This window comes from Hetaerina americana, unplaced genomic scaffold, assembly GCF_022747635.1.
Source record: "Hetaerina americana unplaced genomic scaffold, ioHetAmer1.1.p SCAF_3, whole genome shotgun sequence".
NCBI classification, from domain to species: domain Eukaryota; kingdom Metazoa; phylum Arthropoda; class Insecta; order Odonata; family Calopterygidae; genus Hetaerina; species Hetaerina americana.
In genome coordinates, this window is record NW_027286874.1 from 60,413,550 (window position 1) to 60,431,110 (window position 17,561).

The 17,561-nt window shown below is 38.6% G+C and overlaps 1 protein-coding gene across 2 annotated transcripts in view; it reads right to left on the bottom strand.

The window, feature by feature from the left end:
* The window catches only part of LOC139690077 (V-type proton ATPase 116 kDa subunit a 1-like), a 62,345-nt gene that overhangs the window by 12,956 nt on the left and 31,828 nt on the right, over positions 1-17,561 (bottom strand). For both annotated transcript variants that reach the window (XM_071587279.1, XM_071587278.1), the window contains 6 exons: positions 12,111-12,287; positions 11,598-11,726; positions 9,980-10,065; positions 9,329-9,455; positions 7,459-7,635; positions 7,138-7,350 (listed from right to left, as the gene is read on the bottom strand). In XM_071587279.1, the coding sequence (XP_071443380.1) occupies positions 7,138-7,350; positions 7,459-7,635; positions 9,329-9,455; positions 9,980-10,065; positions 11,598-11,726; positions 12,111-12,287 (909 nt within the window). The remainder of the gene's footprint in view (positions 1-7,137; positions 7,351-7,458; positions 7,636-9,328; positions 9,456-9,979; positions 10,066-11,597; positions 11,727-12,110; positions 12,288-17,561) is intronic.

Below are 17,561 nucleotides of genomic sequence, written 5' to 3' on the forward strand. Positions count from 1 at the left end.
TTATTGTTCAATTCTTTGTACTTCATTTTGCCTAATTCTGTATTTATATTCTTCCATTTTTGCCACTCGTCCATCTTTGTAATCATCTCATCCGTGATCCATGGTTTCCTAGTCCTTTTAGTGATAACGGTTCCAATAGTGTCTTTTGTGGCTTTAGACAACCCTTTCTTGATACTTTCCCATTTTTCTTCGATAGTATTTAGATCTTTACCATCCTCTATGATTTTCTCTACCACTTGTTTGTATTCCTTCCTTTTCAAACCATTTAATACTTCTACATTCCATTTTCCAACTCGCCGCCCCTGCCTTATCTTTTTGAAACGTACGCTGCATTTCATAACAACTAAATTGTGGTCAGAGTCAGCATCCGCTCCCGGGAAGCTGTGCAAATTTATCACACTGTTCCTAAACCTGTGCCTAACCAGGATATAATCTAGCTGATATCTTCCTTAGTCACCTGGCATTTTCCATGTATACCTGCGTCTTTTGTGGTGTCTGGTGTTGGTGATAACTAACCCCTGTCTCCTGCAGAACTCAACTGCTTTCTCCCCACGGTCATTCCTTGTACCTATACTGTACATCTACATCTACATCAATACCCTGCAAGCCACCAAAAAGGTGCGTGGCAGGGGGTGCAGCACCAGGAGGAAAGGGTAAGGGATGAGGGGATTAGGGTTTTTCAAATGGATGGGGAAAGGTAAGGGGAACCTGCAAAAAATATATATATATAAAAAAATATAAATATAAGCGTATAACCCTGCGCAGTCGCTACCTTGTAGGTTAATACTTATTATATAATACTTATGTCGAGCCGGATCCTGGGCGATTTCGATTAAAAGAATTCTGGTCTCTTATTGTTCTCGGAAAAAATGACCATTTAAATCTGTCTGTCCTGCAGTCAATCTCTCTAATCTTACATTCGTGATCCCTCTACCCGTAATACGTTGGGGTTCGTATTATGTTCTTGATGTCATGGGAAAAGGACCCATCTTTAAATGTTTTTAATAAGTTTAATCTATATTGTAAACGCCGCTGTGTAAGGGAATCCCAGCCTAAATTCTCTAGCAAAGTAGTTACGCTACTGCGTTGGTCATAGCAATTTTTGACAAATCTAGCCCCCCTCCGCTGAACTCGTTCCAATTCCGAAATTAAATTTATCTCTTGCGGATCCCATATACTGGTAGCATACTCTAGATGGGGCCTGACTAGGGCAATAAAACATCGTTCCTTCACTTTTTCGTCACATTTACCCAGCACTCTTTTTACAAATCCCAATTTTTTATTAGCGCGACCGCATATTTCCCGTATGTGCTTTCCCCAGGACAGATCGTGAGTAATTGTTACACCCAGGTATTTAAAGGAATCTACCCTTGCTATTTCTGTTTGCTTCACTTTGTAACTAAATGGTGGGGTGTTACTCTTTTCCCAAAAATGTATTACTACGCATTTCTTCAAATTTAATTCCAATTGCCATGCATCGCACCAAGTCTGGATTGCATTTAGGTCGTTAGCTAACGTGACTCTGTAATCGCGACTTCGAATGTCCCCATAAATCACCGCATCGTCAGCAAAAAGATGGAGCCTGCTATTAACCACGGTGCTGAGGTCATTTATGTAAATAAGAAACAAGAGGGGGCCTATTACACTTCCCTGTGGTACACCCGACATGACCTTAACAGTATCGGATGATACACCGTCAAGAACGACTGTTTGAACACGATTTTTTAAAAATTGTCTTATCCAGCATATAACACTCCCATGTATTCCATAACTTTCCAACTTAGCAAGTAACTTGCAATGAGGGACTTTATCAAAAGCTTTTTTAAAATCTAGAAATATTGCATCAACTGGAATATTACTTTCACCAGAATGCATTATATCATGAACAAATAGTGCGAGTTGAGTTTCGCAGGATCTACCTTTACGGAACCCGTGTTGGTTATTTATCAATAAATCTTGGCTATCAAGGTACCTCATTATGGAACTAACAATGATGTGCTCAAAAATCTTACAGGAGATGGAGGTGAGCGATATTGGCCTATAATTACTGGGGTCCTCCCGGTCTCCATTTTTAAATATGGGCGTCACAGAAGCTATCTTCCAGCCACTTGGCACGCTTTCTTCTGCTAATGATTTCTTAAATATTATATTAAGATAAGGAGCAATTTCAGATGATAGTTCTTTATACACGCGAGCCGGTATCTCATCAGGTCCCGGAGATTTGTTGGGGTCGATATTTTTAAGGAGTAACTCTATTCCGCGGGTGGAAAAGTCGATTGCATGCATTGGTTGTAGAAATGCTTTCAGGAGGTTCTCTGGTGTATTCGGGGAGCATTTGTTGAAAACACTGTGGAAGAATGAGTTTAATAAGTTAGCTTTGTCTAAACTACTTGTTACTTTATCCCCTTTTTCGTTGTTCCCCCACCTCATCACCATCTCTTCCCTCGCCTACCGTCACATTCCAATCCCCCATCACTATCAAATGTTTCCCTACCGGAACACACGCGATTATGTCCTCTAACTGATCGTATATCCTATCGACCTCTTCTTCCTTATGGTTACTCGGTGGCATGTATACCTGAATAATAACCAAGTTTGTCGGCTCTGCTTTTATCTCTATTAGTAATAATCTATCCGTTATCTGCTCTATGTCGACTACGCTTCTACCTACCTCTTCATTTAATACTATGGCATCCCCTCGTTGGCTCTCATCCCCGCCGCTGTATATTATTCTATACTTATCACTCCAGTAATCCCCGCTATCTTTCCATCCCACCTCGCATAGACCTAAAATGTCTATTTTTCCCCTTTCCATCTCTTGCTTAACATTCTCCAATTTCCCTGTCCTCATCATTGTCCTAACATTCCACGTTCCTATTCTAAATAATTTGGTCTTCTTCTCCTGTGTCTTCTATCCTGCTGCTACCGGTTTTCCCTTGCAAGGGTTTTGTGGGATGACGACCGCGGAAGCCTTGCCTCCCCCGCTGACGGGCACGACACAAGGCCGATTTGGCCGAGCCCCATAGTTGCCAGGACTCAAAATCTCTGTGTTGTCCATTGTTTAAATCTTGGGAATGATAATTGAGGTGGTTTCCCGTTGCCTTCCTCAATAGTGTTTTTAACGTGACACCATCACTTACTGGCCGCCCCACTGGGGTCAGATGCCATTGCAGCCACCTCACTGAGGAACAGACACTGCGTGGACTACATTTCGTCAAAACTGTCGACCAGTGTTTTGCTCTTAGCATCCTAGTTATTACACTGCTTGTATGAGTGTTTCTATTTGATTATATATATATATATATATATATATATATATATATATATATATATATATATATATATATATATATATATATATATATATATATATATATATATATATATATATACTCATATATACAGAAACAGATATAAGGAAACGGGATAGGAACACATATAAAGGACGAACACAATAGAGGTGGGGAAGGCGGAATCGAACGGATCACAAGAGTAAAAATATTTCCTCAACCAGGACTCGAACACCGGATCTTTCCACTTGCCGGGCGGATGCTCTTAACCACTTGAGCTATCGAGGATAGTCAATTTACCCTGAGATCCGTGGGTCTAATATGTCGCCAAGCGCCCCGATTCTTTCAGCCAAGAGATGGCGTCAGGGGGCTGTTTCACCCACCAAAGGAGAAATAGACAATACACAAGGAAAGGAAAGGACAGTGGGTTAGAATTCATACAACATCATACAGGAAAGGAACAGTGCGTTTCGTGGCACGCATAGCCAGAAGAAAGAGATGAGCCACATTGGCCAAATACACATTCAAACACGAAATCCCGCCAAACGGCGAATAAATACTCATATATACAGAAACAGATATAAGGAAACGGGATAGGAACACATATAAAGGACAAACACAATAGAGGTGGGGAAGGCGGAATCGAACGGATCACAAGAGTAAAAATATTTCCTCAACCGGGACTCGAACACCGGATCTTTCCACTTGCCGGGCGGATGCTCTTAACCACTTGAGCTATCGAGGATAGTCAATTTACCCTGAGATCCGTGGGTCTAATATGTCGCCAAGCGCCCCGATTCTTTCAGCCAAGAGATGGCGTCAGGGGGGTCTCTACGGATCTCAGGGTAAATTACATATCCTCGATAGCTCAAGTGGTTAAGAGCATCCGCCCGGCAAGTGGAAAGATCCGGTGTTCGAGTCCCGGTTGAGGAAATATTTTTACTCTTGTGATCCGTTCGATTCCGCCTTCCCCACCTCTATTGTGTTCGTCCTTTATATGTGTTCCTATCCCGTTTCCTTATATCTGTTTCTGTATATATGAGTATTTATTCGCCGTTTGGCGGGATTTCGTGTTTGAATGTGTATTTGGCCAATGTGGCTCATCTCTTTCTTCTGGCTATGCGTGCCACGAAACGCACTGTTCCTTTCCTGTATGATGTTGTATGAATTCTAACCCACTGTCCTTTCCTTTCCTTGTGTATTGTCTATTTCTCCTTTGGTGGGTGAAACAGCCCCCTGACGCCATCTCTTGGCTGAAAGAATCGGGGCGCTTGGCGACATATTAGACCCACGGATCTCAGGGTAAATTGACTATCCTCGATAGCTCAAGTGGTTAAGAGCATCCGCCCGGCAAGTGGAAAGATCCGGTGTTCGAGTCCCGGTTGAGGAAATATTTTTACTCTTGTGATCCGTTCGATTCCGCCTTCCCCACCTCTATTGTGTTCGTCCTTTATATGTGTTCCTATCCCGTTTCCTTATATCTGTTTCTGTATATATGAGTATTTATTCGCCGTTTGGCGGGATTTCGTGTTTGAATGTGTATTTGGCCAATGTGGCTCATCTCTTTCTTCTGGCTATGCGTGCCACGAAACGCACTGTTCCTTTCCTGTATGATGTTGTATGAATTCTAACCCACTGTCCTTTCCTTTCCTTGTGTATTGTCTATTTCTCCTTTGGTGGGTGAAACAGCCCCCTGACGCCATCTCTTGGCTGAAAGAATCGGGGCGCTTGGCGACATATTAGACCCACGGATCTCAGGGTAAATTGACTATCCTCGATAGCTCAAGTGGTTAAGAGCATCCGCCCGGCAAGTGGAAAGATCCGGTGTTCGAGTCCTGGTTGAGGAAATATTTTTACTCTTGTGATCCGTTCGATTCCGCCTTCCCCACCTCTATTGTGTTCGTCCTTTATATGTGTTCCTATCCCGTTTCCTTATATCTGTTTCTGTATATATGAGTATTTATTCGCCGTTTGGCGGGATTTCGTGTTTGAATGTATATATATATATATATATATATATATATATATATATGTAAATACACACATATATATGCATGCATACATACATATCGATTATGTAGAAACACTCACGAGAGCAATATAACATTTAGACGGCACAATAGTACATGTAAAAAGACACAGTTCAGAGAGTTTCTTCAGAAAGCTCCTCTGTTGATATTTTCTCTTTTGTTAAAGAAATGCGGTGACATGACATTTACCCTCACTGGGCACAATTATAAGCACATGAACATTCGCCGGAAAATTCATTCTGGAAACAACGTGGATGCCTTCAGGGTCATGAGCAAGCCAGTGGTCATTTCTAAGATTGGTTTTAGCATCCACAGTTAAACATTTTCCATCAGAAAAATATTTAATTCGTCCAGCAGCATTGTTCTTCTGAGAAACACAAAAGTAGGTTGAAATGTTCAACTTGCTTTGTCCTGGCAGCATACAAAAGTATATCTTATTTCAATGGTATAAGACTCGTAGCGGAGGCCTCCTTGACAATTCTACGCATATTCTTTTCACTCATACCGACAACTGCCGACATTCTTCGGATTGACTGCTCTGGATCCTCAAAATGACCTCCCGAGTCCAATGATGACCTCCCAATGATGACGTCAGGAATCCTGAAATTACGCTCCTTTGAGTTAGTTTTCTTCGCCAGAGTTGAAAAACCATTGTCGGACTTTTCCGACGTATTATACTTGGCGACGATATGATATTCCATTGATCTCGGGGACCCGAATAGTTTCTGTTGTCAGGTGACCAGTGCGCACAATTTCAATAATCCTGGCTCTTCGGTTATACTTTGCACTTGTTCACAGCATTACAACCATTTTGAAGTTATGGCTGCTCAGTACATATGTCAAGCTTATTTGTGCACCAATTATGACCTCTACCTATGGTATAAAACAATGGGGTTTTCAAATTGAATTTTGTTTGGCCGCACCCATGTTGTGTATTTTTTACGTAATCTACTGGTTAAGATAGGTTTTGAATTAACAGAACTACCAAATATTTCTCTTTTCTCTCCCAACAAAAACAGCACACAACATCCTACTGTACAACAGAGTCCTTCTTGATCTCCATAAACTTCCTTCCTTTCTTATTTCCATCAAACATCCCTATTCTACCTCCACCCCATCCTCATTTTTCCAACATTCTCCTCTTTATTACAGTCTTCAACATCCCACTGCTGATCAATATACTTTTCATCCATTTTTCCTGCCTCCTCATGATTTCTCCCAACAATTCACTCTTTTCCCCACCATCCCTAACAGCTCCTCATTTGTTTTTCCTTACTGTCTACTTCACCTTCTCCACAATCACATTTCAAAAGCCTTCAATCTACCCTTATCATCCTGCTTCAATCCATGTTTCTGTTCCGTATGAGGCCTCTCACTCATACAGAATGCATAACAACACTTAGGGCACTGGAACATTATGTGGTAGTATCAAATATTTTTAATGAACACTCAGGAAATTTAGATTGAATATCTAAGGAATGTATCAACAGAAAAATATTTTCAACTAATAATTGGAAAATTTTAATATGATGAGCCAACTAAATGGTTTCTGCATCCAGAAAGTAAATATAGGTAAAAAATTTGAAAAAATAAATTAATTTCACTAGCAAAGTAGCATATTGCAAAGAAAAAGCAAAACAAAAATGGTTGTATCATATATGAATGTTGATAATAAACAAAGAACTAACACAAACTTGGCATTACTAAATTTTGTAGAATATTCACTGATACAAAATTTAAAAAATACAAACTCCCTCCATGGTCCCAAGAGAGTTGCATCAATTAGAATTTAATGAATATTTTAAAATTTCACTCACACTTTTATTTGCCAATGTGTCCTTCACTTGCTGAAGATCTCTCTTAGGTACCCAGCATTCACCAATGAAGCATTTATTAGTTACATCCAGGTTAAACATATTTAAAGTATGATAAATAGCTTTCATCTTCCTAACTTGCACAATCCAGCCCTGATGTTTACTTGCAATTTCAGTGAGCAATCTATGCTTCAGATCTTTGGTTTGATTTAACACCTACGAAAAATGAAATATGCACAAAATGTAATTAGAAATATGCAAATAGAGACAAGCAGTAGAAATCTATTAAAATTCAATTCATTGGAGTAATCACTGAAAGCATACCATACTTAGGTCAGCAAGTCTTGTCCGTACACCTTTAACCATTTCAAGGCGCTCCTCAGTTGTGTTTGGGCACTGATAAATAGATGCCCTGAATCCAGAGCAAACTTTCTTTACTCTTGACTTCAACTGGTCCCCTTGAAAGAATGCTACAAAGACATTCTTTTGTATTTCATTTCCCTGCAATAGAGTAAGTATAACTTTGATTAACTCCATTTATTCTAAATAATTTTCATAATAATAAAATATGTACCCAATTAAGTTGGTTTTATATTTGTGGACTTCATTGACTCTTCAATGGACTTACTGAAACCCTGCTAAGGTATATTTTTTAATTTCCTTACAGAAGACCGCCATTTTTTTTCATTATGGCATAATCATAGAAACACAGTTTACAACATGAGCTAAGGGAGCATTGTGCTAATGGTACTGAAAGCTATGTATGCATTCCCACAGAGGACTTCACCCATTGAATTATTTCAACAGAAAAAAGTAGAAGATATTTCTGAGGAAAAGGCGTGAACGAGAAGCAATTACTATTCCACCATCAATGGTAATCCATCAAAATTTGTTAACAATCGATTGCCATCATAACTTAACTCAGAATAGAAAAACTTATTTTTTATTTAAAAAATCTCAGGTAGCGGCTTGTAATATACTCCATTTTGGATTAGATTGTAATGAATTTATTGTGGGAGATAACTGTCTCATTATATGTAATATATCCCCATCAGTCTGAGGGTTACAATTATTAAACATTTAAACATTAACAAGTAATATTCTATGTGATTGACGAGGTAAGAGAGCCAATAGCAGTGGCCAAACATTTGCTTTATGCCCAAATGATAATCTAAAATGGAGTAACGGGTTCAAATATTGCTTACAATAACCATGATACTTTTACTTTAATACCGCAAACACTCATTAAAAATGGACTGATGCAGGTAGCTACTACTGAAAAAAACAGGAAATTTATTTTCTACATTTAATTGCAAAAATCTATAAGACTGGATCTCAATTTTCGGTCATGGAAAAAATATTCCTTGCCTCTTTGTTGTAGAAAAACCAAAAGTAATTCTTTCAAAGATAAGAAATAATTGGCGAAATGAAAAATAAAAACAGCATATCACAATGAAACTAAGGGATGAGTTGACTCGTTGGATACAATTTTAAAAGTGTACCCACAGAACATCAAAAAAGAAGAAATTATATCTATGGTCCTTTGTATTTGTTATTTTGTAAGGCATTCATGATGTGATCACATACTTTACCTACTGCACTTATTAATTCCATTTAGAAAGAGAAAAGGTAAGTAGGTAACATAACAGAAAAGTTTCTATTTTTAAATTTGCAAAGCTAAAATTAAAACCACCAACTCCATTGAGATCATTTTTGGGCCTTCATCAGCCAACATTAACACCAATTGCCACTTTATGTGACAACTTTTAGAATAAACTCCTAATATTACAATTTCATCAAAACAAGTGAGTATATGTCCTTGAGTGAATGAGTAAGTGTATGTCATTGAGCTAAAAATAAGGCCCAAAAACAATTACTTCAATTATGCAATATAAATACAAGAAGAGTCAATCAATCACATTTCAATGATTAGGATTAATTCAATCAACCAGGTTGCTCAGAAATAATAGAGAAACAGATCTGAATAGAAATACATAATCTGGAGGGAGCAATCAGCAAACTGCCATAAAAAAAACGAAGTTACTACTGTTGTCTTCAAATGATCCCCTTAAGCTCACAGAGCTAATGGCAACAATACTTTTCCTTATCATATGCAGTGTCTACTGTAATGGCTGGTAATTGCATTAATTTACTATTTAAGCTTCAATATGGGAAAATGAAAATACCAACTTACAGTCTTAGGGTCCTCTAAGGCTTCTTCTATGTCTGCTTGACGAAGGAATACATTCCCTCTGGATATTCTCCATAGCATCTTTTCAAAGCCTGGGACTCTTTCCCGAGGAATTACACCAGCTACAAAACTTTTGGAAAAAAATAAACATAATTCATTAAATAAATCTTCATTAAGTTTGGTATTTTGAGAATCAATATATTATGGGTGATCGGCAGTGTTTAGGGTTGTTGCTAATACCCATAAATTTTACACTAAGTACGAGTGAAACACTTCTAAAACCACACAAAACATTCAGGATAGAATAATGCTAACCATATTCCAACTTGTGTTTCCTTTTTCTCTAGTGATGTGTCAAATGTCAATCACGAAAGTGCCTTTAATCATATGGCTGATTGAAAAATAAAGTTAATCATAAGAAATTAATTTCAATTAAATTCAAAATTTTGCCTTATCTTCCAGCAACAATTTTTTGAAATGAAAAATCTATACTAAAACCCATACAATACAGACTACACCAAAACATTTCTTTAATATCCAGTGTCTTGATCCACCCTCTTTTGGCAATACTCTTTGCATATTATAACTCCAGCACCACTGATACATTATTACTTTTCACTGATCATCTATTATAGCAAAGTATCAGTGGCTTACCTTAAACGAGCTCTTGATGTATTTGCAGCTCCTTGCTCATCACCAATAAGAGCTTTAGTCTCTGTGAAGCTTGATGTTCCCTCTTGCTGATTGGTGATAATTATGCATTACATGGAAAAAAAATCCATTGAATTATACAATAATCAAGGAATCAATCTAGTGCCTACACCAAGAGTTTCATATCTAGCTGGTCTTCAGTTTTGTTTGCTGAGACTAAGACAAAGGTGACCTTAGATATGTGACTCCTACTATGAGTCTAAGTCTTTATTTAGCTTACAATGCATAGTAGCAGAAAAAAATGTCAATCTTAAAAAAATTTATGAAAATTCAACACTGTGACCATGAAAATACCAACAATAGGGGCTATGAAGAGGACAAAACACTTCAACTTCACCATACATCCATTTCAACTTTGTCGGTGGTTTTTTCCTGCAGAGTGCTGAAGAGGAGCACCTGGGGGGCGAAATATCCACTTATCGCACCATGGTGTTTCCCTTAGTTTGTTTGTGTTATTTTGCCTTCCTCCTATATTTCCTGTTTGTTTTTTTTTTGACTGAAGGGCTTAATTCCCTACCATATTTGTTGACTTCTGTATTAATTACCATGAAAAATCTATTCAGTCTCTCTCCAGTAAACATGTAAGGTGTTAAGATAGCCCAAAGCCGGTTCGAGCATAGGGAATATTTCCCTTTAAACCACTTTGGGCTAGCCAGTGTGATTGGGTGTGTATTTGTAAGTTCCTGAATGTGTTCCCTGATAATAGGATTAATTTCCTTTTAAACAATTATGAATACTCCTGTGTAAATGTGCGCGTAAGAATGTCTTACAATTCTGAATGTCTGATCACTGGTGAGGGATTAACATTCCCCATTAATCACCACACCAAACTTAATATTTCCCTCCTTCTTCCTTTCACTTGGGTGTAAAAACCCTTTGTGGCTTAAGAAAAAATTATTTCATATAGTCATTCTTAAAAAGACCTCAAGAAGGTCAATTTCACCTTTCCAAGCATACAATTAATGTAATTAAAAAATGTTAAAAAATATATGTAGATACATTAGATATGTATGCATTTCTGCAGTGGGCTAGAATGTATTTATTTCTGCAGTGAGTTAGTGGCTGTGAGTTCAATATGGACTGATTTATCAAAATTTGAAAGGGCTGGAATGTATTTGTGTCCCTTTAAAGTATGAGATGAAAAATGTAGATAATCAAGACTCAAATCTAAATTCATGTAACAAAAGATTATCTACATGTTGGTGTTTTTCAATCTTAACATCCATCTTTGTCCACACCTAGGCCTGTTAGGCATCCTAGTCTGATTGTGGATAGACTTAGAAGGAATATTTTCTGTATTTTTATTATTCGAAATTTTTAAAATTTTCTTGGGCAAAAAAAAATTATTTTTTAGAAATCTTTATTGGAGCTATTGTCTAGGATTGAACTAAAGGGCACATATATAAAAACAAAAAGTCAGTAACATACAGGTATTAACTGCTTCTTTTATAGTCTTTGAAAGACTGAGTGGATAAAATTAATTTTGAACTAGAATAATATTCCTTTGGGTGATATTTCATGGAACAACCTGCACTAATTGAATACCATAATCTCAGATTACCTCAGCAAACAATCCTTGTGTCTTTTCCAAGACATGTTTCAACTCAGTTAATTCAACATAATTGGATTTCAAAGCTATTGAGCTTTGGCTAACTTCTTTTAGCTCTCCTTCAGTTTTTTCAAGATGGGCCTGGAATATGTCAAAATATTAATTTAAACAAAAATCATTAAAAAATATAGGAAAGTCTTTTGAACAATTCATAAATTCACTATTATTAAATGATAACTAAATCTATTTCAGCTAATTGGTAATAGGGTTTTATTTAAAAGTAAAACACATTGACGCACAAAAATGGCTCCTAGTGACTTATATATCCACTTAGCATTACTATCATGGCACTGCTATCACTAAAATTATAATTATACAGAAAACATTTCATGACAATTCATACAAAATTTGTTTGTAAGAACAATCTGCTAGTTTCATTAATTTTTTATGACCCTAGATATAGGAGCAGGCAAAATTTTATTCAAAGCAATCCTAAAATGTTAAAATGAAATAATAAGGTCCTACCTCAAGTTCAAGTATTTCTCTTGAGTTTGGTGCCATTGGAAGTGATTCCAGTTTTTGGGTGTGTATGCCATCCTTTCCTATCTCACTCTCCATAAAGCGAAGTTTCCGTTCCATCTCATTTGCAGTCTTTACTTCCGAGACAAACCGTCTTTGAAAGGTATTCAGGGCATTATTCATCTAAGAAATTAAAGATACAATTCGCTAAAATTAATTTAAATATTAACAGAAAAAACAAAAAGATAATAGGATCTAGTCCCTTTGAAATAAGTAGATCAGGGTTAAAAAGAATGAAACCAAATAAAAACCTAAAAAAGCAGAATACCTTGGGAGCATGAAGTTTCTGTGCTCGATATGTGCCAATTATAGAAAAGGAGACAAAATACAGAACCAAACTTATCCTGAAACAGTTAATATTAATGCATTTTCCTCGGATATTTTTCCAATAGAATCCTTGAAGTACTGAATAAAGATGAATATTTTAAATTAATAAGGTCATAATTTAGGCAGAATAAAAAATAATAGTTTTATATTACAAGAATATGGAAGCATCTAAGATTTTAAGGAATTCTTATTTTTTAAATGTAAATGTTTAATCAGCCACTAAATAATTTATTTAAGTAGTAGTCGTTTCTACGGGAGGCAACCGACAGCTAAGGTCATTTGCGCCATAGGGGATGGACAGGAAAGGATGAAGGGTGGAGAGAAACCCTGCATCGGCATTAGCCTACTATTTACGAAAGGCGCCAAGGGGTCCGCAGTTTAACGTCCCATCCGACGGACGCCGTACTCACTCAAAATGCCCTCCACAAAGCATCTCAAGTAGGGATCGAGATACCTCTGAAAAATATTCAACACCGCCGGAATTTGAACCCGAACCCTCAGTGTGGGAAGCCAGTACGTTAGCCCCCGCACCATCTTGATTCCCCATTTATTTAATGTCTTCATATTATTTATAGATGGGATGAGTGATAAAAATATGATCTTACAATACTCTTATGATGGCCAGCCATACTACCTTGATCAAAAGGTTCCCGGAATAACCACCGTGTGGCGCTCCCATCGTTCCGATTTGAGTTCTGTTTTTTTTGTTAAATTGGTACATCTGTTGTTGATATTCCCTTTAAATCTTAGTGTCATAACTTGACATTTGCAAAAGTTACGTAGCCAAGAGTACATCTATCTCTGTGTGTGTTGGCGATTTTTTACAATTTCAGAAATGGATTTAAATTTGCTACAACGAACTTGTATTAAATTTTGCGTAAAAAACGGATTTAGTGGCGCACGGACGTTGGAAATGTTGGAAAAGTGTTTCGGCAACGATTCTCTAAAAAAAACGGTCGTTTACCAGTGGCACGAGCGGTTCAGAAGTGGTCGTGAGTCAATCGAAGATGATGAACACAGTGGCAGACCATCGACATCGAAAGTCGGTGAAAAAATTGATAAAGTAAAAGAAATGTTGGTCAATAACCGCAAATTAACCATCAGAGAAATAGCGGAGGACTTGAACATTGCCTATGGATCCGCCCAAGACATTGTGGTTAATGATTTGGGTTTCCGTCGTGTAGCGGCAAAGTTGGTGCCAAAAGACCTCAATTTCATGCAAAAAAGAGACCGTGTTGACGTCGCAAAAGACATGATTTGCGAGGCTGAATCCGATCCCACATTCATCAAAAGGATCATTACTGGAGACGAGACGTGGGTTTATGAGTACGACACGCAATCCAGACATCAGGCAAGTGAATGGCGTTCACCAAATGAGCCGAGACCAAAAAAACCACGTCGTTTTCAGTCAAAAAAGAAGGCAATGCTGACGGTTTTCATGGATTACAACGGTGTAGTGCATCATGAATTTTTGCCAGAAGGCCAGACAGTAAACAAAGAGTATTATTTGGGCGTTATGAGACGTTTGCGTGAAGCAATTCGCCGAAAGAGACCAGAAATGTGGGCAGAAAACTCGTGGATTTTGCACCGTGATAACGCACCGTCGCACAGTGCTATCATTATTCGTAATTTTTTGACGAAAAATGCAACAAATACCATCCAACAGCCACCGAATTCACCTGATTTGGCTCCCTGTGACTTCTTTCTGTTCAATCGAGTTAAAAAACCATTACGGGGAACGCGTTTTAGCAGCCGAGAGGAAGTAATGGAAAAATCGCAGGAAGCACTGATGGACATACCGAAAACCGAATATAAAAAATGTTTCGAGGATTGGATCAAGCGCTGGCATAAGTGTGTTGCAGTCGATGGGGATTACTTTGAAGGGGACAATATAGATTTAGATGAATAAACTTGTATTTTTAATTTTCTGAATAAATTCCGGGAAATTTTTGATCAAGGTAGTATAAATGAAAACAAATGCAAACTTTGAATTTATTATTGTGAAAAATGCTAAATGGAATGAAACATAGATCCTTAATCATTATTGGTAATCATATTTTTACTTTTCTTCCACCAGTATCTGCAAAATTCAGTCAGTGTCAAAACAGCATAAAGTAAAAAAGCCCTATATTCCAAAACTGAGGTAATGAAGTGGAAAAGAGAAAATATATTTATTTATGGGTGCCCTTATCAACTATAAAGGCACCAATAAGTGAGTGAGCTCATTACTGATTAATTAGGCTTCGATTTTCAATTATTTTCAGAGAAATCAGCCAATTTCCATCTTTTACACAAGGTTATAGCTCATTAGGTTGTGTCAATAATACAATAAATATGTGAAAATCGTAGCCTGAATTTGTCTTGCTTCTCAATAATACATCCTTATTTATTAGTGTATTTCATTTTATGCTGGAAAATACAGTGGCATGCTAGCAAGAAATAATGAGCTCTACGGCCTCTCAATTAAAGAAGAAAGGGGAAGAAAACTCCAATGGCCGTAAGAATTAGTTGCCAATCTCTCGTCAGACCAATTGTTGTGTTGGTGTGACGGGAATCACGTCAGGGACCAACCACAACCTCTCGACCAGAATACCCTCTGTGGTGGTTTACGGGAAATTAATCCGCGTCAGGGACCAACACACAGCCACACGCACACTATCCTGACTGAAATCCTTCACGAGGCTGTGAGACCCTGTTAAAGAATTTCAGATGGAGATGGAATCCTTCACGAGGCTGTAGAGTAGACCCCGTTCAAGATTCCAGGATATTCTCAAGCACACGCTTTGTGACTGGTACAGACCAATTACACACACAAGCACTCAAGAAACACACACTCAAAAGGGCCCAACTTCTAGGAGAATCTGGACACAGGTAAAGAGCAACTAGGAAATGCGTCGAACACGCGTGTTTCGGCCACAAAGTGGCCCTCTTCAGCGAACCGAAGGGAAAACACCTCCAACACAAGGTTGAAAGTGACTTTCAACCTTGTGTTGGAGGTGACTTTGTTGACCTTGAGGTTGGAAGTGACTTTTATATATATATATATATATATATATATATATATATATATATATATATATATATATATATATCCCTCCCCGGACTACAACCTTGACGTGGTGGAAGGGCTTGTGCGTTCCGATGACCCCTAGAGCTGTGCTGGCGGGAGTAATAATTATTGCTCCTGGTAGGGTCACCCATGCCAGATAGGTCGAAGGTTAGGAGCCAGACGAAAGGTAGTCCACGCAGCGTCTGTTCCTCAGTGAGGCGGCTGCAATGGCGTCTGACCCCAGTGGGGCGGCCAGTAAGTGATGGTGTCACGTTAAAAACACTATTGAGGAAGGCAACGGGAAACCACCTCAATTATCATTCCCTAGAAAAATATGATGGACAATAGAGATATTTTGAGTCCTGGCAACCACGGGGCTCGGCCCAATCGGCCGTGTGTCGTGCCCGGCAGCGGGGGAGGCAAGGCTTTCGCGGTCGTCATCCCACGAAACCCTTGCAAGGGAAAACCAGCAGCAGCGGGACAGAAGACGCAGGAGAAGAAGACCAAATTAGTTAGAATAGGAACGTGGAATGTTAGGACAATGATGAGGACAGGGAAATTGGAGAATGTTAAGCGAGAGATGGAAAGGGGAAATATAGATATTTTAGGTCTATGCGAGGTGAGATGGAAAGATAGCGGGGATTACTGGAGTGATAAGTATAGAATAATATACAGCGGTGGGGACGAGAGCCAACGAGGGGTTGCCATAGTATTAAATGAAGAGGTAGGAAGAAGCGTAGTCGACATAGAGCAGGTAACGGATAGAATACTACTAGTGGAGATAAAAGCAGAACCGACGAACTTAGTTATTATTCAGGTATACATGCCACCGAGCAACCATAAGGAAGAAGAGGTCGATAGGATATACGATCAGTTAGAGGACATGATCGCGTGTGTTCCTGCAGGGAAACATTTGATAGTGATGGGGGATTGGAATGCGACGGTAGGCGAAGGAAGAGATGGTGATGAGGTGGGCGACTACGGTTTGGGCACGAGGAATGACCGCGGGGAGAAAGCAGTTGAGTTCTGCAGGAGACAGGGGTTAGTCATCACCAACACTTGGTTTAGACACCACAAAAGACGCAGGTATACATGGAAAATGCCAGGTGACTCAGGAAGATATCAGCTAGATTATATCCTGGTTAGACACAGGTTTAGGAATAGTGTGATAAATTCCCACAGCTTTCCGGGAGCGGATGCGGACTCAGACCACAATTTAGTTGTTATGAAATGTAGCGTACGTTTCAAAAAGATAAGGCAGGGGCGGCGAGTTAGAAAATGGAATGTAGAAGCATTAAATGGGTTGAAAAGGAAGGAATACAAACAGGTGGTAGAGAAAATCATGGAGGATGGTAAAGGGCTTATTACTATCGAAGAAAAATGGGAAATGATCAAAAAAGGGTTGTCTAAAGCCGCAAAAGACACTATTGGAACCGTTAACGCTAAAAGGACTAGGAAACCATGGATCACGGATGAGATGATTACAAAGATGGATGAGCGGCGAAAATGGAAGAATATAAATACAGAATTAGGCAAAATGAAGTACAAAGAATTGAACAATAAATTGAGGCGGGCAACAAATAAGGCAAAAGACGCATGGTGGAAGACGCAGTGCGAGGATATGGAAAGTCTCCTGAGGAAGGGTGAAATCGGTGCGCTGTACAGCAAAGTTAAATCGTTATCGGGAAGTAAGAAAGGAAGAGCTATGCTAATAGTTAGAGATAAGGCGGGTAAGGTAATAGTTGACGCAGGAAAGATCCAAGAGAGATGGAAGGAGTATATAGAAGAACTGTATAGTAAAGAACTCAGACCAACACAGTTAGACATTGAAAAAGAAAATGACGTAGAGGAAGACAGCTTAGGTCCAGGCATACTAGACAATGAGATAGAAAGGGCATTAAGGGAGATGAAACTAAATAAGGCCGTGGGGGTAGATAACATTCCCGTGGAACTTTTAAAATGCTTAGGAAAATGTGGGAGGAAGAGGCTATATGGGCTGATCCGTAGCATTTATGAGGAGG